At 42.5% G+C, this 23,802-nt stretch overlaps 1 protein-coding gene across 13 annotated transcripts in view; it reads right to left on the minus strand.

Moving 5' to 3' along the window:
- Window positions 1–2,257: 2,257 nt before the first annotated feature.
- P4HA1 (prolyl 4-hydroxylase subunit alpha 1) overlaps window positions 2,258–23,802 on the minus strand; it is a 77,117-nt gene continuing 55,572 nt past the window's right edge. For all 13 annotated transcript variants that reach the window (XM_078783489.1, XM_078783490.1, XM_078783487.1 and 10 more), the window contains 5 exons: window positions 15,598–15,651; window positions 15,384–15,449; window positions 14,558–14,626; window positions 9,381–9,477; window positions 2,258–2,958 (listed from right to left, as the gene is read on the minus strand). In XM_078783489.1, the coding sequence (XP_078639615.1) occupies window positions 2,888–2,958; window positions 9,381–9,477; window positions 14,558–14,626; window positions 15,384–15,449; window positions 15,598–15,651 (357 nt within the window). In that variant the 3' untranslated portion in view covers window positions 2,258–2,887. The remainder of the gene's footprint in view (window positions 2,959–9,380; window positions 9,478–14,557; window positions 14,627–15,383; window positions 15,450–15,597; window positions 15,652–23,802) is intronic.

Consider the following 23,802-nt stretch of genomic DNA (forward strand, 5'->3'; position numbering starts at 1 on the left):
ACGGGGCCCAGAACACTGCCTTGAGGAACTCCAGCCTGAACAGGAAGGAGAGATGAGTGAATTCCATTCAGGGCCACACGTTGACTGCGACTGGAGAGGAAGTCCGCAAGCCATGCGTGGAGGTTACCATCGATACCATAGGAAGAGAGTTTGGTGAGCAGAGCTGGGTGTCAGACTGTATTGAAGGCATGTGATATGACAAGGGAGACAGCTCTGATTTCCTGTTTGGCATTGAGGACCTCCATCGATTGTTGAGACAGCAGAAGCAGCATATCCTGAGGAGAATGACCTGGTCTGAATCCAAATTGTTGATTGGAGATTACGCCATTGGAGAAAACGAAGGATTTAATATCAGAAGTGATGATGGATTCCATGACCTTGCTGATGATTGGGAGCAGGCTGATTGGTCTGTAGTTGCAAGGATCTGTTTTCGCACCTTTTTGTGCAAAGCGGTAATGTTGGCTGATTTCCAAACAGATGGTAGATGACCTTGAGCATACGGGAGGGTGAAGAGATCAGAGAGAGGGTGAGATAGAGTGGTAGAGCGGGATTTTAGGACCTGTGGGCTGATGCCGTCTGGTCCACTTGCAGAATCAGAGTCGAGGTTTGACAGAAACTTCTCCACCTTGTGAGGAGAGAAGGACACAGAGTCCAGGAGCAGCTGGGTATGGCTGGGTAAGATGGGTACAGAGAGCGATGGGTTTGGGACAAAATATTTTGAGGCAAACACAGAGTTGAGGCGTTCAGCTTTTTCATGTGCAGAGTCCGCTGTGTGGCCGTTTGTGGTAAGGGGGGGGATGGAAGGGGAACAAACACCAGAAACAGATTTGACCAGACACCACCAAGATTTTGAAGAGGGAGTCAGGTTTGGGAGTTCAGTCTTGAGAGTAGAGACATATTGTTTCCTGGTTCTCCTGAGGGTAGACACACACTTATTCTGAGCTTTGTGAAAGGAAATGAGATTGCCTTCCATTGCATTTGCCTTCCATGAGGCGAAGGCAAGTTGTTTCAGGGCAACTGCCTCACCACAAGATTCCGTGTACCATGGATGGGAGGAAGGGTATGACAACTGAACACTGGATGGGATAAATCTGTGCATGAGAGAGAGCAGTTTGTTTGGAAGAATTCCCAGGATGAGTTGATATCAGAAGCAGTAGAGATGGGAGACCAGTCCAGATGATTGATGGCTGCTTGAAGACCATGCCACTTGGCCTGAGTGAAATGCCAGACTCGCCGACGCTGAGGAGGCTCTCTGAGAATTGCCAGAGAGATGTCCACTTTAACAAGGAAATGAACAGATGAACCGTTTGGAGCAGAAGAAGAACAGCAGACATTTGCAGGGAAGTTAGGCATAACCAAGTCTAGAAGACCGTTGACTGAGATCCAGGTCGGGAATTTGACAGATTGTGTCAGTCCCAATGAGTCGCGGTTTTTTTTTTGGAATATTTTTGCATTTTTCATGAAAAAGCATGACATTCCTCATTTATGAATAACTTATGGAGTATTCATTAGCTCGTGTCCCTTTGGGGCATGTAAAATGTCTAATATAATATAAACCTCTTGCACATTATTCTGAATACAAGATGAATTAGAAAGCATCTAAAAATGAAAATCCTGGTCGCGTCCGCTTTGTATCCGGATTCTTCCCCATGCTAAACATGACCAAAACAGCTAAAAAAAAAATTGACTATTTTAGGCGATCTTGACCTTTTGATCGAAAAAAACAAAAAAACAAAAAAACAATTGGCTTCTAGATTTTGATTGGTGAACCAAATGAGTGACCCAATATGAAAATTCTTTAAAATTTCAAGTCAATTGGATGAAAATTGACCACTTTACGTGACATTGCCCTTTGACCAAATTATTAATTTGGCTTCTCCATATGCTCATAATAGCCCGGTGTGTACCCCGGTTTAGAATAGGTACACCGTATCCCTGCGTGTCGTAAGAGGTGACTAAAAGGGTTGGCGTCAGAAAGGGCATCCGGCCATAAAAACATTGCCTCAAAAAGAGAACCAATGGAGAAGATTGTCATGGGGACCACAAGGCTAACCCCCGCTCTTGCAGGGAAAATGGCCTTAAAATGCCTGTTGTGTATGCTCATAATAAAACTTTGTTGAAAATTTGATGACAAAACCGAAATAATTAAATAAAAAAAAGTTATGGCTCAGACAGACAGAAGTGATTGCAAAACCCCATCTCCAGCTGCGCAGGGGACGGGCTGATAATGGTAATAATCATCAATCATGGCAAAATGCAAACTCCATTGGAGCACAAGTGCCCTCAATTATATTATCACTTTATTACAAAGTGTACGTGATGTGATCAAGAGAGTTGGGGAGGGGGTAGATTAAGAGGACGTGGTGGAGAGGGAGGAGATAGTGGAGGAGGAGGAGGAGAAAGGTGTTTTGCATATTATAAGGGAGTCAAAAATTTAAAAGGGAGTCAAAATTCTGACATTTTTGCATATTCAAAATATAGATAGCCCTGCCCCATAACATTTGGCAAGGGTAAGAAAAAACAAAACCAGATCGACATACGTTTGTGGCACATAAAACCACTAATATAAACCTGCAGCACATTCTTGCGAATAAAAGATGCATACAAAACACTACTGAAACACAAATGTGCTCCTCAATTATATTATCACTTTATGACAAAGTGTATGTGATTCGTCTGAGTTGGAGGGGGAGGAGGTGGAGGAGGAGGACAGGTGAGCGTGAATGAAACAGATGAATTTAACATGCTTCCAATAATGGGTCTCAATGTCCATACAGCAATGTTTTTTTTAGATTTTTGAAATGTTTCGGAATGTTTAAAAATATATCTGTTTTCAGAATGCAAGATGTTGTTTGGACGAGGATGTGACAGCTCTTCAAATGTCAATTTACTCCTTCTGCGTTAATCCACACGGCCTCCGGAACTCTTGGCCTCGCTCATGAATCCATTTGTTTGAGACTGGAAATATTTGGATGGTAAAGACAAGAAGGTAGCAGTCAAAAGCTAAATTCACATGGATTCCTATAAAAGCAATACATATGTATTGGCCAGGTACCCTAGAATACAAAATACTTTGAAGAGGATATATTGGGTGTCATATTAGATTACAATTTATTGAAGCTGTTGAGATTGCACAATTAAAAGTCTATAAAACAATTCAGATGTGTGTTTTGTGATGACTCCATCTTTGCTCTTTACTTTTTATGGCGTAGCCTTTTGGGCAAAGCTGTCTAGAACAGTGTCCGTCTGTCCGTCTGTACGTATGTATGTATGTATGTATGTATGTATGTATGTATGTCCCCACAAACGTATACCAATCAGAGCTGAGGATCTGGTCACATGACAGAGTGATGTGATTACGGCATACAAAGGCTGACTCTGCACATTGCCATTTTGATTCCAATTTAGTTCAGGCCGAACATATCGTCGAACCTGTCATATATCACAATCGTCATGCTCTACATCTTAACGTTTTTCATTCAGTGTGAAACACAAACAAACCGATTGTTAAAATGATCATAAAATATCAAAAGCATAGAAGTTACGGATGTTCCAATGACACAGTACGTATAGGCCTTAGGCTTCATGCCTCACCTTCAGGCCGCTTCAGACAAATTAGCCCAGGTTTCTTAATCCAGTAGTATTGTTTTCGTAATAATAATAATCATATAGTAAATATAATCGTAACACGAACCCTTTGTCGTTATTGCAATGTTTCTAGATTGAAGCGGTGGTGTATGGGTCATGAATCAATGATAAGCGGTGTACGGTACTAATAACCGAGGAAGGAATTAGCCTCGGTTATTTGATAGAAATATCATTTTCCTAATAATGATAACATGACATTAATATTAGAGTAAATCTAGTCGTAACACTAATCCCTTCGTAGTGACTGCAAAGTTACTGGAGGTTAAAATATATCATCTTCGATGTATTAAAGTAGCGGCAGTTTTGTGTCCGTCCGTCACGCTACGTCATTACGTCTATGATGTCATTATGGTGTACGACGGCTGATATGCCATACAGGTCAAACATGTTGTGGAAGCGGTCGAACCTGTAGTCGAAGCGGTTGAACCTGTCATGTGTTTTTACACACGGACAGCTCAGCTGTACGTTGCAGCAAGTAGAGTACTACGGCTAAGCACCTGTTAGACTTTCGGTCTTGGTTTTTGGTTCCGTTTCTGTTTGGTTTTCTGTTTCATCATGATTGTATCATATTCTAATGCTGTGTGGATTCTGCTTCCCCGCTGATGGACCTCTGGTAGCTTGTAACTGTTGCTGCGCTTTTACCCGAGGAAGAGATGCTGAGATCTATCTATCTGGGTTCTTCCCAACATCTCAACATCTTTCTTGGGCTAGGAGCTAGGGCTAGGAGCTAGGGCCAGGAGCTAAGGGAAGGAGCTCGGGCTAGAAGCTAGGGGTCTTTGTTCTTTTCATATTTCTTTCTACTTTTTCACATTTCTCTTTATTCATTCTAATTCTTGCTTCTTCTTTATTTCTCTGTTTCTTTATCTATCTGTTTTCAGAGAAGTGAACTCTTGCAGAATTTTTTTTTTCCGGAAGGCTCTCTTGGCTGCACCTGGATGGGTTTGAGAGTAGAGGAGTAGCGGCTGAAACCCAAATCCTATCCAGGTTCCTCCTGATGACTCCATCTTTGCTCTACTATTGTTTTGGTTCCTTCTGATGACTCCAATGCAGTATTTGGTTTTCTGTTTCTTTTGGGTGCTTTAAATTCCAGCAGAGTGGATGAGGTTAAAGCCATTGCGGATACTAGAGAAAAAGTTGTATATGATGCAATGTCATAACCTGGCAAGTTGCCAGTCCTTTGGCATAATGGGAATATCTCACAGCCTGGCATACTGAGAGTATGTCACAGCTAGAAAGGGACCACTGTGAAACCGACATAGGTGAAAATCAGATAACACGGCTAAATTAGGACTTTAATCTCACCCCTCCCATCTACAAGGGCCATACACAAATTACGTAATTTTTTGGGGTGGAGTGTGGATATTTCCCGGAAGTCACAGAGTGTCACAGGACGGGAGAATAGTGGTCAGAGCCACAATCATGTGACACCATATATTTATGGGTCTTGCCATCTTGGATTCAGCCATCTTGGATTTCCCTTCACCACGACAAGTCTTGTCAATTTAGAATGACCTTGTTTTCAGCTATTGTCCAAAAATGACAGATCTGCTGTTTACATCATTAATGTGAAGCAACGAGAGGTCATTTCCAAAGAGGAGAAAGCAGAAAGTTCAACTAGAAGTTTGTAAAATTTGCAGGGAGCTGAAGGACAACACTGACTCATTGATCGAGCTATAAGGTGCCACTAATAACTTGCATAATGGAAGCCAATCAAAAATTTAGAAAGGCGACATTGTTTTCATTCACAAAGTCATGTATTTTTTAGGGTGGGGGTCAGGCAGAGTATCACCGAGCATCACAATGGGAAGGACAAAGGGTGAGGAGGAGGTGGGGGAGAGGGCGTCAAAAAACTGCCAAGAAAGTCACATTTTGTGTACAGACCCACAGAAATTTAAAACAGGGCTTCAATTATCCTTTGACATCTGCTTCAATGTTAGTCCTGTTGTAACATTTATAATTGGTGCATAAGGTGGTAAATTGGCAGTTGTTATGGTAACCAGGGTAATTTATAGCATGCCAGGGATTAAAACATTACATGACATAAATTTGATTAATTTAACCAACGAATGTAAATGACGGCTCAAATGAAAGGTAATGAATAGGACATACAAGCTATGAACTAAAAAGGCTAATCAAACAATTTGCATGTTACTGATTTGAACAAACGACTATTTTTGCAGTTTTATACACTAAACATTGCATTGAAATTGCTCTGGAAACAAAAACATATTTCCAACTATTCGTAGTTATCGATGAAATTGTGGTATAATTTGTTACATTATAGTGGAAATTACACCAAATTATCCAATCAATAATGACTGAATGATGCATGATACTCTGTTACAGAGTGTTGGTTCCGCCGAAGCATTTTCTTGCTCAAGGATCATGGTATGCCATTTGCCATCCCTCTCCCAGCAGTAGTTAGGGCAGGAATATGGAATTTGTTTATGGTGCCGGTGATAGCTCACCTATTCTTTATACACCATTGGACCTTTAACATCCCCCAACTAATGTCGGCAGATGGGATGCCAGTTTATCGTCCATCCAAGGGGCGGCACACAGTTTTTCGCTGGATCGGGAATCTAACCCAGGCTAGACAGCCTAGAGACAAGTATGCATACCTCTTGGCCATCCTTACATCTCCATAACCAATAATATTTTACTTGAAAATGTTTGTAAGAAAAAAAAACAAAAGTAAAAAAAAAATAATCAAGATTTGACATTGCTTTATTAAGTTTATTGGAAACTGTAACACTGGATAATAAAGAAAAATCTATTCTGGCAAGTTATTTTTGAAGCTTTCGTCTGGCCATTTATTTTTATGCCAAGTCTTGTCTGTTTAGTTTGAATATATAGGGTCAGCAAGCTAAAACCCTCAATTTCTTGACCAATTATGACCTTTGACCTCTGCAAAGCAGAAAACAAGATAATAGAACAATGTCTACTTGCTTGTTTTTTTTTTTTCTATATCAGCTGTAGCAAGGTATGTTTGTGCCAGGTCTGGTCTGCATTCATTAAAGTAGAAAAGCTTGCCATGACAAAAACCTGAATTTTGTGACCAATTTTGAACTTTGATACCTGCAAGGTCAGAAAGAAGAAACCAAAACAATGTCAACTTGTTTGGGTCTGTAGCTGCTGTGTCAAGGCATTTTTGTAATCAAGGTATTCGTTCTTCTCTGGAATGGCTATTATAGTGATGGCAAGTGAAACCAACTTAATTTTGCAATCGATGTTAACTTTTGACCCTTGTAAACTTGATTCAAGACTGTATGATATGACAAGACATCTGGGATGCATTTGGAGCCAGGCCGATACAATGCATATATAGAAGTGAGTAGCACAAGTCGTGTATTCAGCTGTATTGGCATGCGTTTCAAAGGGAAATCAACGTTTATTTATATCATGATTTGCCAACTGTGGCGATGGAGTGCTGATGAAGCAAGGAGAATGAACTTGACCTGCAAGAGCAGATGGTATGTTGCATAATCACTGGATAATGTATGAATTGGTGTGGGATGATTTGAGAATCATACTATACACAGTGGTCTGCAAAAGTATTCACCCGCAAAAGTATTCACTCCATTCACCCAAGTTTTCAGATTTTGATGCCACCTGAGCTTATTAGTCCCCTACCGGTGTACACCGGAGGGGACTATAGGTTTGCACTCTGTCCCTCCGTCTGTCTGTCCGTCTGTCTGTCTGTCCGTCCGTCCGTCACGCAAAGAACAGTTTTCCAGACTTTTCTTTCTAAACTCTTAACGCTAATGATTTCAAACTTGGTATATGGTTTCCTCATGATAAGTTACAGATCAAGTTCGAACTTCACGACGTTTCGATCATTTTTGACAAAGTTATGGCACTTTGAACTTTGGTAATTTCCCCAACAGTTTTCCGGACGACAGACTGCCGGTAGGGGACATGTATTGTAGCGCAATACTCAGAATGCTTGTTTCACAATGCATTACATCAAACTTAATATGTAGAGTCGACACAAACTACTCCAAAGTGATAAAGCTAAAAATGCAGATAAAATGTGATTCAGTTAAATTAAGAGAAAATCTAATGCTTCTCAGTTACACAAGTATTCAAACCCTTTGCCTAATTAACCCAAAATCAGTTCAGGAGCAAATTATTTATTTGAGAGGTTACAAAATAAGTGTAATAGGTTTCACCTGTATGTAATCAGTGGTTTAACTTAGAAATTAAGCTCCCCCACTTATCTAAGGAGTTTTAAGGTGCAACTCACCTGGTCAGCCAACAAGGAAAGCACAAAGAAGAAGGCACTTTCTAAAGAAGTCAAAATGGTGGAGAAAAATCGTTTAGGAGAGGATTACAAGAATATTTCAAACTCACTCATTATCCCTTCGTGTATGGTGAAATCAATCATTACGAAGTGGAAGATGTATCTTACCACCCAGACTACCCAGATCAGGTCACCCATCAAAACTCAACAGCCGGGCAAGCAGGAAACTGGTTCAGGATGTCACTGTAAATCCAAAAATAACTTTGAAGTATTTTGCAAGGTTCTATGTCCAAGATTGGTGTCAGTATTCATCAATCAACAATATCCCATTCCCTTCACAAAGCTGGCCTCTTTGGACAGGTGCAAGAAAGAAGCCATTAATAAATAAAGATGCATCTAAAAGTTGTATTGAGTTTGTGAAAAGCATCTTAATGATACTGCGGGCATGTGGAGAAACGTTTTGTGGTCAGATGAGACAAAAATTGAACTTTTTGGTCTAAATTCAAAGCGTTACATCTAGCACAACCCTAACATTGCACATCACCCAGTCACAACACCATCCCTACTGTCAAACATGTTGGTGACAGCATCATGTTATGGGGCTGATTTTCATCAGCATGGACTGGCAAGCTTTTCAGGATAGAAGGGACAATGGACGGTGCAAAGTACAGGAGAATCTTTGATGAAAACCTGCTTGAGTCAGCCATGAATCTGAAACTGGTTAGGAGATTCACATTTCAGCAGAACAATGATCCGAAGAACAAAGCTAAAGCCACACTGGAGTGGCTGAATAAGAAGAAAATATATGTTCTTGAGAATTTTCACATGAGGAATGGGCAAATATTTCACCATCTCACTGTGCAAAGCTGGTAGAGACCTACACAAAAAGACTCATAGCAGTCATTGCTTCAAAGGTGCTTCCAACAAGTACTGACCAAAGGCCCCTTCGGTCAGTACTCCTTCTGCAACCAGTGGATTTTGATTTGTACATGTTTTCTGCAGGTATTCCGGACATGTAACCTCCTTCAACTTTAACAATGTTTTGGTTGATCGCTTCAGTTATGAATAAAAAAAGGTTCATAATTCATTACGAACTTATTAAATTAAATAATTAAAGTAAATAATTCGTAATTCATTTAAAGGTGGCATTATTTGTAGGGGGTGAATACTTTTGCAGGCCACTGTATAATTTGAGGTGTCTATGTGTGTGCGTCATTGGTCGTTATCTCCATATAACCATATAACGTTCAGAAAGTGGAATTGGAGCCCTCCCATGTTTGTGTGTGTATGTGGATTTGTGTGTATGTGTGTGTTTGTGTTTGTGTGTGTTTGTGTGTGTTTCAGAGTTATGACCACATCCGGAGTGGGCAAATTACACACCTCAAGGTGCAACACTTCCCTGTGCTTGAAGGGCACCAAGACAGCAGTTTTTAATCAGATCTCACCACTTGGGAGATTGAACCCAGACTAGAGAGCTCATCCAACTCACCCCACTTGTTTCCCACCAGGACAGGACAGGCTGCATGACGAGTGCTGTAGTCTCCTTCGCCACTTGCAAACATGTTGTACCAGAACACGGCAGTGCCCTGACAAACGCAAAGTATAACAAGGAGACCATCTATTAAATGCCCTGTATAATTAAATGGGTGTATGATGCATCTTCAGTACAAATCCTCCATGAAGAAATCGCATAAATTTATACAACTGGGTAGATAGGGCCATATTCGGTCAATGTACCTCCTCAGAATGCACTATGTCCCAATATGTATCATTGACTTCGCAAATACTACAATTACAAGATAGAACAAAAGTAAAAAAAATTCATATTGTCTGTCACCTGACAAATGATTGTCAAATCACCTAGTTCGAACATTATGCAAGGCCTATCTTGGTACAAATGCCAAAACCACTGAAAACTACAAGGAAATTTGTGTCACTGCAATAAACGTTTCCCTCATGGGTTCACAGCCCATTTTAAGAGTGATGATTGGTTAACTACTTAACATTCTTCTGGCTATTGCTGTACCAGTCTCAACCACAGCACAATTACAGGTGTTCGGTAAGCAAAGAAAGGACAAAGATTTGCCCAGTTTCTGAAATTGTACTTGCAAGCCGAGATGGTTTTTCGTTTCAAGACTGAGACAACCTTCAATCATACAAGTGTTACTGGCTCAAATGGTTGCGCTAGGACCATGCCTGGTTGAGGGATAATTGTAACCTTCCCTTCTCCCATCTACTACAGTAGGGGGAAGGGAAGGTAAACCACTAAAGTGGTCTATCTGGAGGTTTTAGATAGACACAATTGCACAGCTGCCCATACTGCAAACTCATGACCGGTAGGTTGGTGGAAGGCCCGAGTGGAGGAGCATATGTTCCACAACCCCCTCACCCCCCTCCCTCCCCGATGGATCACTACCATTAAATGGACTGCGTATCTGGATTAGGTTCTTCTGAACACCGATGGGAAGGATATATCTAGGGCTTATGGATGTACAGGGTAAATTTAAAATGATGATAATTACTATTAAGCATGTTGGGGGAATTGGGAGCTGTATCCAATTGTTACGGATCTCGGTTACGGCACTCCCCTTACCGAGGGGTGGTTTAATCCCCTTTTTTTAAAGCTGGCCGTCCGAGTCCTCGAAGATATCGCGCTCCTTTGCGGGGATCGGGATGATGGGATTTGCGGGGATCTCAGCAGGAGCTGAGAAGAGAGTCATCAGTTTGTTTATTATTGAAATGTGATGACATGTGTGAAATGAGCACTGGATGGTGCTTTTCGTGCTTTTGGTGCTGATTGGTGCTTTTTAGTGAATTGTAATGCTCTTGTGCTCGGGGGTGCACTGCAATATCAATTGTGCATCCCCGGGCATGCGGGTATGGTGTATCGGTACAGTGCAGTGCATGCTCCTTCCTCTTGCAAAACATATTTTTGTCTCCCAAAAGACAGGTCCTGGGTTTGCAGTGTACATAATTAGTGTCTTGTAAATAATGCTCCCCACCGGCTAAATGTATAGTTTGAAGACCATTCCGCAATTCGGTTAGTCTGTGGGCGTGAGTCTGTTAGGTAGGATGCAACGCAGTAGGGGGACATACTTAATTGTTTTAAAACTGTCGCACTCAGGGTAAGGTTAATAGTGGAGGGTTACTACACCTGAGTGTCACATTAAGTTAAAGTTCTTTCGAGCCGGGACGGCTCTGGAGGAGAGACAGGTGCTGTGTTGCGGTTTTTAGAACCTTCACTTTGTAAATTTTAGTAAATGTTCCCTTATAAATGATCCCCTGTAAATATCCCCATTATTTGGCTTTATTAAAGATCGCACCCTAGTTAGTCCATGTACAACACGTAGAGCACCATAGGACCTCTCTGTAGTTATCTCATTATTATGTGTCTCGGTTACGGATCTCTCTTACGGCACTCCCCTTACCGAGGGGGGTTTAATCCCCTCGTCTTTTAAGCTGGCCGTCCGAGTCCTAGAAGATATCGCGCTCCTTTGTGGGGTTGAGGTTGACCAGGGTGACTGGTCAATGGGGTCCCAGATACCTTCGCCAACCTCGCCGGAAAGCAGGGCGCTACTTCTGCCCGAGCCACGGACAAGATGGAATTTTGCCGAGCGGTTTAGCAATCTGCAGCTCAAGCCGTTAACAAAGGACTAAATCCGACTCCGAGCGTTGGCCGAATCATGCCACAGGTACTCAATTGGGAAGGGACTAAAGCTATCGGGGGAAGAAGAAACCAAAGTAAAGGAAGAACAGATATTTATTAATTATGCACACGAAACCCGAAGAGGAAATGAAAGAAGGGCATTTACAAGGAGAGGAAGAAGCAGAACACAGGGCAGCCTTAAAACAGTCTTATATTACCATACGCCCAAACAGAACAAACAGACTTACACGAACAGGGAATGGCAGGAAGGAATGGCTGGAAGGGGGAGAAGGTCCAAGCAGATGGCAGGGCAGGAAGGTCCGGGCAGATGCACAGTGTCGAGATCCGCTCCAGTCCACGCTCCGGGCTTGAGGCGAAACCCGGTGGCAGCTGCACGTATGGTTTCATGCGGTCGGACAATGCGTATATACTGCGGTATTGTCGTCGTCAACGGACCCACTCTCCTGCCTTACGATTCAGCGTGTTCTCATCTGGTACCTTGTACTTCGGACCTTCGCACTCATCTCGTGAAGCAATCCCTCACAGCCGCTTTTATTGGGCGTTCCTGTATCCAGCCGCCGGTTCCTAGGACACGCCTACCGGTCGGCTCACCTCGGCCCTGGTTGGCCGGCGAGGGCTCGCTGGCTCCACCTCTTGAGGAGACATTGACAGGTCACGCTTCATTCCTGGCGCTCGAACCGCCTCCTCCCCTTTTTCCTCCAGATTACCGCGTGCATAATGGTGGCTTGGGGCCAGCAAACAAACCAAGACAAACGGCAGCGAACGCTGCCATACCGCTACTGCACTTTGAAGAGAGGGAGATGATTGGGGAAATTGAAGGGGCCTATCTTATTTGATTAATGCAACGTAGCTTCAACTATTGGGAACAGATCATTAACTAAAACACATAATAATGATATAACTACAGAGAGGTCCTATGGTGTTCTACGTGTTGTACATGGACTAACTAGGGTGCGATCTTTAATATTAGCCGAATAATGGGGATATTTACAGGGTGCTCTGGCCTGGTGCTCTAGCCTGGTGTTGGCTGAGCGGTTAGTGTGCCGGCTTGGGATCCGAGGATCCTGGGTTTGAATCCCGGTCGATCCGCTGAATTAACACCAGGGGGGTTGACTCAGCCTGTCACCCTTCCGAGGTCGGCAAATCGAGTAGCAGCATGCTGGGATGAATGATCCTGGTGTGTACCCCGGTTTAGAATAGGTACACCGTATCCCTGCACATCGTAAGAGGCGACCAAGGGTTGGCGTCAGGAAGGGCATCCGGCCATAAAAACATTGCCTCAAACAGGGAACCATGATTGTCATGTGGCCCGCAAGGAATACCCCTGCTCTAGCGGGGAAAATGGCCTTAAAACGATCATTCATTCATTAATGGGCTGTGAGGGACATTATGAATTTATATCTTTGTTTGGTTCAGAGGCTGCAAGATAAATTATACAACATTTTTGCAACTTTTGGTAAAAGTTGAAGTGTTTGTGTGTGTGTGTGTGTGTGTGTGTGTGTGTGTGTGTGTGTGTTATTGGTAAAAGTTGAAGTGTGTGTGTGTGTGTTATTGGTAAAAGTTGAACTGTTTGTGTGTGTGTGTGTGTGTGTGTGTGTGTGTGTGTGTGTGTGTTATTGGTAAAAGTTGAAGTGTGTGTGTGTGTGTTATTGGTAAAAGTTGAAGTGTTTGTGTGTGTGTGTGTGTGTGTGTGTGTGTGTGTGTGTGTGTGTGTGTTATTGGTAAAAGTTGAAGTGTGTGTGTGTGTGTGTGTGTGTGTTATTGGTAAAAGTTGAAGTGTTTATGTGTGTGTATGTGTGTGTGTGTGTGTGTGTGTGTGTGTGTGTGTGTGTGTGTGTGTGTGTGTGTGTGTGTGTGTGTGTGTGTATGTGTGTGTTATATACATGGCTGACACTAGAATGTACTAACACTAAATGGTAAGAGCCTGCCTCTCAGTCAAATATATTTCTCGTATTTCCTATATTTCTGTGAGGGTTTTGCATTCAGCGACAGATAAATTATAGTTAACCATCTTGAAATTGCCCCCCTTTCATCAAAGTGCTGAAAATTATGTTTAAAAGACTATTTGAATCACAGACTTCACACTCGCAATGTCCAGTTAAAAGTGCCCAGCAAGCAGAACCGAGTCAGTGTAAAACACATACAGCGCATGCGCCAAAAGCCTCATTTAGCATTCATACGTCATTTCGAAAAATCACGTATTCTACATGTTCTGTTTTTTTATGGCACAGAGTACATATTGCATGATACGATCAATGTGCAAATCCAATGCGATATGCTTTATCTTTTTCTTTATCTATCTATCTTAGGAGAAGTGAATTCTTGCAAAAAAATTCTGTAAGGCTCATTTGGTTGTGCCTAGATGGGCCACGGAGCAGTGGAACCCACCGTTTAGAGGCCATTTTTCCCCGCAAAGCGGGGGTTGGCCTTTTCGGGGACCGTGGTTGTTGTTGTTTTTTTCGGTCCCCTTTTTGAAGCAATGTTTTACGGCCGGATGCCCTTCCTGCCGCCAACCCTTTTTGTCGCCTTTTAAGACAAACAGGGCTTTACCAGTGAACAGTGGCTGAAACTGAAATTCTATCCAGGTTCCTCCTGATGATTCCATCTTTGCTCTTTACTCCTTCGGGTTCCTTCTGACAACTCCAATGCAGTCTTTGGTTTTCCGTTTGATTAAACACAATTTGGGGCAAATTCGAGTAGACTCTTAGGTGAAACCAAATTGACCGAGGTGAATCCGTGAATCACCCGGGATATTCATGGGCAAATTGCATAATGTACGGACAGCTGAAAGCAAAGCAACTACCAATGATGGTATCAAGTCTCATGGACTACCTGTGAAACTCATGGTTTTTCACATTCATATACTTTCCACCACAACTACTTTACTCCTCTGCGATTGCATTTTTGTTTAAAGTCAAAATAAATCGATGATCATTTAATCTGAATCGGGAAGTAGGGGATGGGATAAGGCACCGACATTGCATATGCTCGATGATTACCTTCTTTGGCTTGATAGCTGCACCGATGTCTGTAAAGACTGTTGCACCACCAGACATAACGTCACTCATCTGGGGATGAAGACATCAAGGAAATTGCATTATTTATGCTGCAAGTACTGCATAAACTATTAGGTAACAGAAGGAATAAATATACATCAGCCTTTGTATTGTAAAAGAAAACATGCATAACAATTATTCAAACGAGACAAAGCACTTTACAATGGAGCCCCACCAGGCCAAAGAAGATGACCAAATGGTCTCAAATTGAAAAGTCTGGATTTTTTGGGTGCAACACATTTAACCTTTTTTTTTTTTTTAAGTCAATGAAATAATTTAAATTTATATATCGACTTAAACTTTCACTGTCACTGGGGACTGGCATTTTTGTTTGCTTGTCAGGACAAATACAATGTTCTGGTTAGACAACTATGTCGAAGTATGCTAAAGGCAGGAAGGGCACATTGCTGGGCATGCACAATGAGGCCATAGGAATTGCAGTATACCTCAAACCATGAATGAGGTGGAGAAATACACACTCAGGAACAGGCATAGATAATTTGAGACCTAATCCACACTTTAGGTTAAAAAAAAATCAACATGGTTCAATTAAACAACTTTGGCGACCCGTGCCTAAGCCACCTGGGGGCATTACGTTCAAGTTGGTGTACGTGCAAACTCGCACACTACAAAAGCCTCTCCCTTTGGAGCAAGGCCAATGAAAGGCCAAAGCTCCCTCAGAAAAAAAAACTAGCAAGGTGATGAAATGCTTAAATTACAACAGCAATTGAATGAGCTACAGGATTATACAATATCACAATGGACTCACATAAAAAAGCCACGTGGCTATCCTGTTTCCAGTCCCAAGGCTCTTGAAAGCATCTGGTTCTTCTTTCTGTCATTCATTAGTCAAAGAATAGCCAAATGAGAGAGAGATTTGTATCAAGTCTGGTATTTTCATTCCACACCTTATGCACCAACAACAATGCCTGTGTTCACATCTTCCCTCCCACTCTAGCCTCCAAAAATAATCAATCACTCACCCTTGCAAAGTCAAAGTGCGGCTCATATTGGCCACCCATGCCGTAGTTTGCCACCTGCACAGAGAAACATGCCAATGTAAATGGACAAACGATGAAAGAGACAAGTATATCAGCAGAAAAACGTCAATTTCACAAGTGATGAGAATCATTGTCATAATGACACTAATGTAAGAGTTCGTTTGGTCGAACAACTGCCTAATATATTTTCCAGCAGAAACACCATGACACATTGACACAATGATATTCCTTTTACACACTGCCAGAGTGCCTTGGATGATTGCGTGATGATCTGTATACTATAAATGGATGAGGTGTGTGTGTGTGTGTGTGTGTGTGTGTGTGTGTGTGTGTGTGTGTGTGTGTGTGTGTCATACTTTTTAATAATAATAATAATGCATTTATTTTATATAGCGCTTTTGTGTCTACTATTTACGTATGTCTATTAATGAATTACGTACTATTGAAATGTACATTTTAACTCTCTGGACTGCTGAGATCCCATCGACGTTTGAAGACCATTTGCGACCCCTAAGATCCTTAAGACCCCAAATATCCCTTGCGACCCAGAGGAGATAGGTTGGACCCCAAAGATCCCTTATGAACCAATAAGACCCCGAAGACCCAAAAGACCCACATGACCCAATAGTCCCCGAGGACCCAAAAGACACAGAGAACCCAGGCAGGCAGGTATGCTACAAGGCGGTGAAGACCAATGAAAGTTTGGTCCAATGGACAAATGGGCACCCTAGTATTGCAAAAGTATCGGAATCGATAAAACGGTTCTCCAAGAGACCAAGACATGTTGTATACATAATTGGTGTCACATTAATTCACCTTTAATCATAGCATGCACAACAACAACAACAACAACAACAACAACATGCATTTTAAGGCCATTTTCCCTGCTAGAGCGGGGGTTAGCCTTGCAGTCCCCATGACAATCTTCTCCATTTTGCCCTATTTTCTGCATCTCCCCTTGTTAACCCCCTTGCCCGCATTTCTTCTTCGACCATCTTTAGCCAAGTCTTTCTCGGTCTTCCCCGTCCTGTACTTCCTTCTACATTCATTTCCATCACTCTTCTCAACCAGTCACTTTCATCCTTCCTCAATACATGACCAAACCATCTCAACCTGTTCCTCTTCACAGCATCAATCACAGGCAATATTCCCATCATCTTTCGCAATTCATCATTTGTCTTCCTCTCTCTCAACGATACTCCGCACATCCATCGAACCATTCGCATTTCCACCCTTTCCAGCCTTCGTTGCTGCTCTACGTTCATTACCCATGTCTCGCTCCCATAAATCATAACACTTCTCACACATGCAGCATACACCTTTCCCTTCAGCTTCAACGACACTCGCCTCCTCGTCAGCACGCCACTCAGTTCCCGAAACTTCGGGAAACATACTTCGAGTGCATAGCATGCACATGCAGGCAAATAAAAATGCTGAAAAATGAATACCGAATGAACAAAGGTACATAACCTATGGAAGAAAGAAATATAAATGAGGTGTATCAAACAAAAATAAAGTATTACATAATCATATAAATGATTTGCAATTGGTCACTGGCTTCTAATTCTTATTACGGACCCAAGGCATCAAAAAGCTACATAAAGTGCCTTCAGAAAGTATTCACACCCCTTGACTTTTTCACATTTTGTTGTTGCAGCCTGAATTTAAAATAGATGAAACTGAGATTGTTTTTGGAATTGATTGTCACACAATACCCCATAATTTTAAAGTGGAATTCTAAGGCATTTTTACAAAAAAAAAAATTTTTAATACAGAAATATCTAATTTACATAAGTATTCAACCCTCTGAGTCAATACTTCATAGAAGCACCTTTGGCAGGGATTACAGCTTAAAGTCTTCTTAAGTATGACTATCAGCTTTCCACATCTGGATTTTGGGAGTTTCCCCCATTCGTCCTTGCAAATTTTCTCAAGCTCTGTCAAGTTGGATGGGGAGCATCGGTGAACAGCAATCTTCAATTCTTTCCACAGATTCTCACTGGTGTTCAAGTCTGAGTTTTGGTTGGGTCACCCAAGGACTTTAACGCTCTTGCTCTGAAGCCATTCCAGTGTTGCTTTGACTGTATGCTTAGGATCATCATCCTGTTGAAACGTAAATCTTCACCACAGTCCAACGTCTTTTGCACTCTGAAGCAGGTTCTCTTCAAGGATTTGCCTGTATTTGGCTCCATTCATTTTTCTCTCTATCCTTACAAGTCTCCCAGTCCCTGCTCCATGAAAGCTTCCCCATAGCATGAGGTTGCTACCACCATGCTTCACGGTAGGGATGGTGTTAGATCGGTGATGAGCTGTGTTCGGTTTCTGCCAGACGTAGTGCTTTGCATTCAGGCCAAATAGTTAAATTTTTGTCTCATCAGAAAACATATTTGCAAACAGCAGGTCTGGCCCCTCTGCCATAAAGCTTAGATTTGTGAAGGCTGCAGAGACTGTTATCCATCCGGCCGGTTCTCCCATCAGAGCCAAGGAACTCTGTAGTTCTGTCAGAGTGGTCATTTGGTTCTTGGTCACCTCCCATTTCCTAATGATGAGCTCACTGTGCTCTTGGGAACTTTCAACACTCCATAAATTGTTTTATACCCTTTCCCAGATCTATGCCTCCTCACAATTCTATCTCAGAGTTCTACGGACAGTTCCTTGGACTTCATGATAAAGTTTGTGATCTGACAAGCACTGTCAACTGTGGGACCTTATACAGAAAGGTGTGTTTCTTTCGAAATCATGTCCAATCAATTGAATTGGCCACAGGTAGACTCCAATGAAGTTGTCGGGACCTCTCAATGATAATCAAAGGAAATTTGATGCTCTCAATTTGGAGTGCCATAGAAAAGGGGTTGAATACTTATTGCCGAAAGATATTTCAGCTTTTCATTTTTCATTAATTTGTAAGAATTAAAAAAAAATCTACTTTGACATTATGGGGTATTATGTGTAGATCAGTGACAAAAAAAATCTCAATTTAACCCATTTTAAATGCAGGCTGTAACACAACAAAATGTGACAAAAGTCAAGGGGTGTGAATACTTTCTGAAGGCACTGTATACTCGAACAAAGTTCGAAATGGAGCACCTCGCTGCCATTGGAGAATTTAAATTGCATCATATGTGGAAATAAATGTGAATTGTTGTTCCCAGCTTGTCAGCTCGATGACAGAAGATGCCATTTGCATTTTTGCCGTCTCCATCCCATAAGATTCCGGTGTGGGCACGTGCTACAAATATGAGTTTTCATAACGTTGTAGAAATGGAAGACTTGGCAACTTTGAGCCTTGGTTTGTTGTTCATTATAAAATTGCATGCATGTTTTTTTTTATATGTGATTAATTTTATTGTTGTACTTTTTGTGAATTCAGAGTATGATCAATGTTTGCTATGTCATACAGTTATGGAGCTTTCCAAAACAGAGCACAAGCTTAATCAGATATTAATGCAAAGAAGTGTGCAAGCTTCTGAGAAATACATGGTACAGGTGCGCCCTCATAATGTACAGTAGAAAATGGTTGGATGACTGAGCGTGGACACGATTAACTTGAAGATATCCCCAAGACAGGGTGGCTAGCAGATGTGACTGACCCATAATCTTGCTCTGGTAAAAACTTAAATGACTATGATGACGTCATGACGCATCAGATGTTAAAGTCGACAAAATATCCACAGAACCCGGAAATGGGCAATGCAGCGTTTCCATCATCATCCAGAGCACTTGGGCAGTCCATGGTCTTTGCAAAGTGGATCACCTCAGCACTCAAAATCAAAATTAACGGCTGGTATCTGTCGCAAAATCCTCGAGCTGTTCAAAACAGATCCAGACTTTATCGCTTCTCTGGTAACTGATGACAAATCATGGCTTCACCACTGGAATCCTGAAAACCTATTGGAATCCTTGCAATGAAACCACAAGGGATCGGCACCACCAAAGAAATTTTGCATGGCATTTATTGCATGGCAGTCGGTAAAGCCCATGGCATTTATTCTCTGGGATTCCAAAGGAATTTGCCAAATGTCTATCTGCCTTGTAAAGCCACAATTATGGGGGAAATATTATGCCACCCGAACGCAAACATTGTGGCAGACCATCAAGGAAAAAGGTCGAAGATGTTGATGACATGTCTGCTCCTTTGTGTCTGGCAGTTATACGAGTAAATGTAACTTCAAACAGATGCATCAGCATCACCATACAACCCAGACAGAGCTGGTGATCAGGAACTAATAATATGTTTCAACATTTTAAGTACCACTCGTGTGGCGGCCAATTTAATGATGATGAGAAAGTGACTGAACCCCATGAGATGTGGATGTAAGAACAATCTGAAAAATTGTATTTTACTAACAACGACAATTTGAATGATAAATGGAGCAAGTGCAATAAGTCAAGGAACAGGTTATTAACAAAAATGACAGCATTGTGGTCACAACCTGTGACAAAATCTGATAACAGGCCGATTGGGAAACGTGCAATTAATGCGCTATTAAAAAATTAACCTAACACCTCTCATCCATATTAGTCCAGCGGATAGGTGAAAGTATCGTGCACTTTATGATAAAAGCATGAAACTCGGCACACTAATACTAGACTTTATGTGGAACATTTTAAAGATTGGAGGCATTCTGGATCTGTCCTGTGTCAATCGTGGTGGCCATTTTCAAAATGGCCGCTAGTCAGAATCATTATTTTGCGAGCATAGAGCAATATTACTCCAGATTAGATCAAATTGTCATTTTAATAGCATCTACCCACTAAAGTAACTCCAAGGATGAAAGATTATCACATAAAAATTTATTTTAGATTATTCTTGGGACCTCCATGGGTCATATTAAGGTCATTTTGAGGGGAAAAAAACATGAAAATGCAAAATTCCAGGAATAACACAAATTTATTAACTCTGATTTCACCAAATAAGTTTATTTGTACTGAGTGTGGCCTCTTCCATTCATTCAAGAAACACTAAGCATATTACACAGTTACACTGACTGCTGTGGGGCCATGATCGGTGGTCTCTGTCCTTGAAGCGTGATATGCTGCCCAAGATACGTGTATATCCTTATCTGCATTTCCATCATTGTCTGTGTCAACAACGTTCTTGATGTGATCACACCACCTATGCTCTTCTGCTACTGCTTCAGTCATCAGACTGCAGTCTGATCGCATGAGGCCACATACTTCTTGAACAGGAGGCCCGTTCTTCACTGCAGAGACGGCAGGTACAAGTGTGTAGCTTTCTGACCTTCTTGCCAAACTTGTTGATAGCTATGCGCAATTGCTCAGTCCCACAATTTTCAGTGTCAGGGTGCTGAAACAAGGAGATGCCCGTTCCGTGGAAGGATCCATGCGCACTTGTTGCTGTCGGGTCATGGTCAATATTGTCGACTGCTGATGTCGTGAACATGCCAATGTTGAGTGCAGGCAGGCACACTGTTCCAACCCTCTCAAAGTGGCTAATGGCAGAGTTGCCTCGGTCTGCAGACATGCCTAGCACACGGTCATATGAAACAGACAATCCCAGCCTATAAAGTGTATCAACTAGATCTCAAGATCTTGTCCTTGAGTGGATCAATGCTCCGAGAAAGAGTGGAAGTGGCGTCTCACGCTGTTCGGTATGTCTGGTTTCCTGTGATGTTTGTTGTCGTCGACGCACACAGCTGTTATATGTCATCAATTGTGATAGGGACAAAGCTGGCTGCGAAAAATAGTTTTCTTGGTTCTTAATATTTGTCCCATACATGATCATTGTGACCAGCATCAGCAATGAGTGAGGCATGGAATTTTCTTGACAATCTTCTTTGAATGAACCACTGCATGGTAAGCATTTCATTGTCAACATGTCTCTGTGAACAATGTTTGCAGCACGGGAGAGGAACACTGCTTCACTGTCACCATCGTGCTGGCACGAACTTTTTAGCTATTTTCCGATATTTGCATTGGCCACAAGAAGCACATCCCGGCCTTCAGTGTGCGCTTCCAACTCAGGAAAGTAGCTTAGAACTTTGTTTTTGAATCTTGTGGAGTGAACTACAGAGGAGCCCTCTGCCAGCTGATCAACTCTATCAGTATAAAGTTTTTTCAACACAGATAGTTGGAATACAGGGGCAATGTCTTCATTCTCAAGAACACCTTGCATGTATGAAACAAGTTCAGCAAATGCAGTGCTATGAGCAATGTTTGTGTTGCATTCGTCATGTGATGCTGTGGGTCTATCTCGATCTCTGTTGTACAACGACACTAGGCATTGGATGTGTTACTCAGCCTCCGACGCGATTAAGTCTCCTTCACTGAGCTTAGCTAACAAACGTTCATCTTGTAGATTATTAGCACACTGCCACACGCGAGTGTCAAGGCCAAACGTTGAGGCTTTATGGAGAGGTAGGGCATCAGATGCAGGCTTCTCACAAAATAAACAATTGCCAACAGCATCATCAGTTCGGGAGACCTTTTGACTTGTGAACTTTTCCTTCGTACTAGAAGACGAACTCCCGTCCGTGACACACATCTTCCGCTTAGCTGCACGTTTGAGTTCATTTGGGTTGAATTTAAGACTGCATGTTTTATGGAATTTTGCTTTCCTATTTAAGAATGTTTTCTCCAGTCCATCACCATCGTCCATTCGAGTCAACTTCAGCTTTGATGGCAAGCAACCGATGTCGTTGAATGCTGATAAAGTTTGAACAATAGACGTATAACCAGCTCCTTGGAACCTATCCGCAAAGTCTGCTGGGCACGTGAGTTTCTCACTGGTGTCTTCCTGGCAGAAGATACACTTATTCCAGTCCATGTGTGTATTGTCCTCCTTCTCGGACTTTGTGATATCACTGCTTTGAACGAGCATGAACACTTTCTTCATTGTGATAAGCAGTCGATTATATTAACACTCGCCACAATCTGAAACAAAAAAAGCAATGATAATAAGAAGCACGAGCATGCTAAAACCAGATATTATGGGGAATATTTTAAAGATTGGAGGCATTCTGGATCTGTTCTGCAAAAAACACATGTTTCTAATTAATCAGCTGAATAATTTGATACATTTTGTAATACTTATAACAATAACTAATAACACAACATGTGTAGGTCAATATTTTATTGTAAGATTTGACTTAAAAGTTTCCAAAAAACTTCTGTCATAGAATGTAAGGAAGTGGAAGACACAAATCAAATGAAACATATTGTTACGGAAACGGAGAGGGCTTCCCTCGTTGCCTTGCGGAGATCAACCAGCCGTTCCTTCTACTAACCACTCTCCGTTCCTGGTCGTCCCAACGCTCTCTCCCGCCCGCAGCGCCGCCAGGGTATTCGGGCCAGAAAGTCGGAATGGGCCTTCCCGGGACCTGAGTGCAACGCTCGGTCGTGAGACAGGGAAGAGACGGCCGTTCGAGCTACGGTTTTAAGTGACCGAGCGGGTTTAGTAACCCGTAGTTCGAACCATTAACAAGCTACACCCGATTATAACGTTGGCCAAATCGCGCTATGCTAGATCAATGACAGAAAAGACACGACGACTGGGAAAGATGAAACGACGCGAGGGGGTACAGTTCTCAAGACCTCCGGAGGAGGGTGTAATTACAGTGGTGGAAAAAAGGGGTAGATTACAAGGCAGAGTGAGGTAAAGGACACAGAAGAGATGGGCATTTAAATACAGGCTTATTATTCCCAGACAGACCACGGACAAACGGACAAGGTAGACTCACACAGGGATTGATGGCAGGAATGGACAGGTAGGTCGATGGCACAAGGTGCACCTTGGCTCGGGGACAGGATAAAGCACAGTCCAAAGATGCAGGGAGGTCTCACAGCGCTCGGAGGGTACGTCTTTCTTGCGTCAAGCTCAGCGCGCATCTGACGTCACCTCTCTCTCACTGCGCATCCTCAACGGGGAGTGACACGCCCTCGGCTGGTTGGTTCCGCCCCAACTGGGGCCGGTCCGCCGCTTCCATTGGGTGCGGGGGTTACCGGGCTCCGCCCTTGACGAGGAGCCGACAGGGAGCCATGTTCTGTCCCTGTTGGGTAACCCCGTCGAGCACATGTCCGATGGCAGCTCGTTGGGAAGGCCTGGTGCCCTCCCACCACTCCGACCAACCAAGCCGGAGTGAGGACGCGCACTCCCTGCGCTCGTTGTTGTTGTTGTTGCTGCTGAAGAGAACTGTGAGGAAGAGCTGCGGGGAGGTATTGGGAGGT

The sequence above is a fragment of the Myxine glutinosa genome, chromosome 8 (assembly GCF_964187855.1).
Source record: "Myxine glutinosa chromosome 8, kmMyxGlut1.1, whole genome shotgun sequence".
Classification (NCBI taxonomy): Eukaryota; Metazoa; Chordata; class Myxini; order Myxiniformes; family Myxinidae; genus Myxine; species Myxine glutinosa.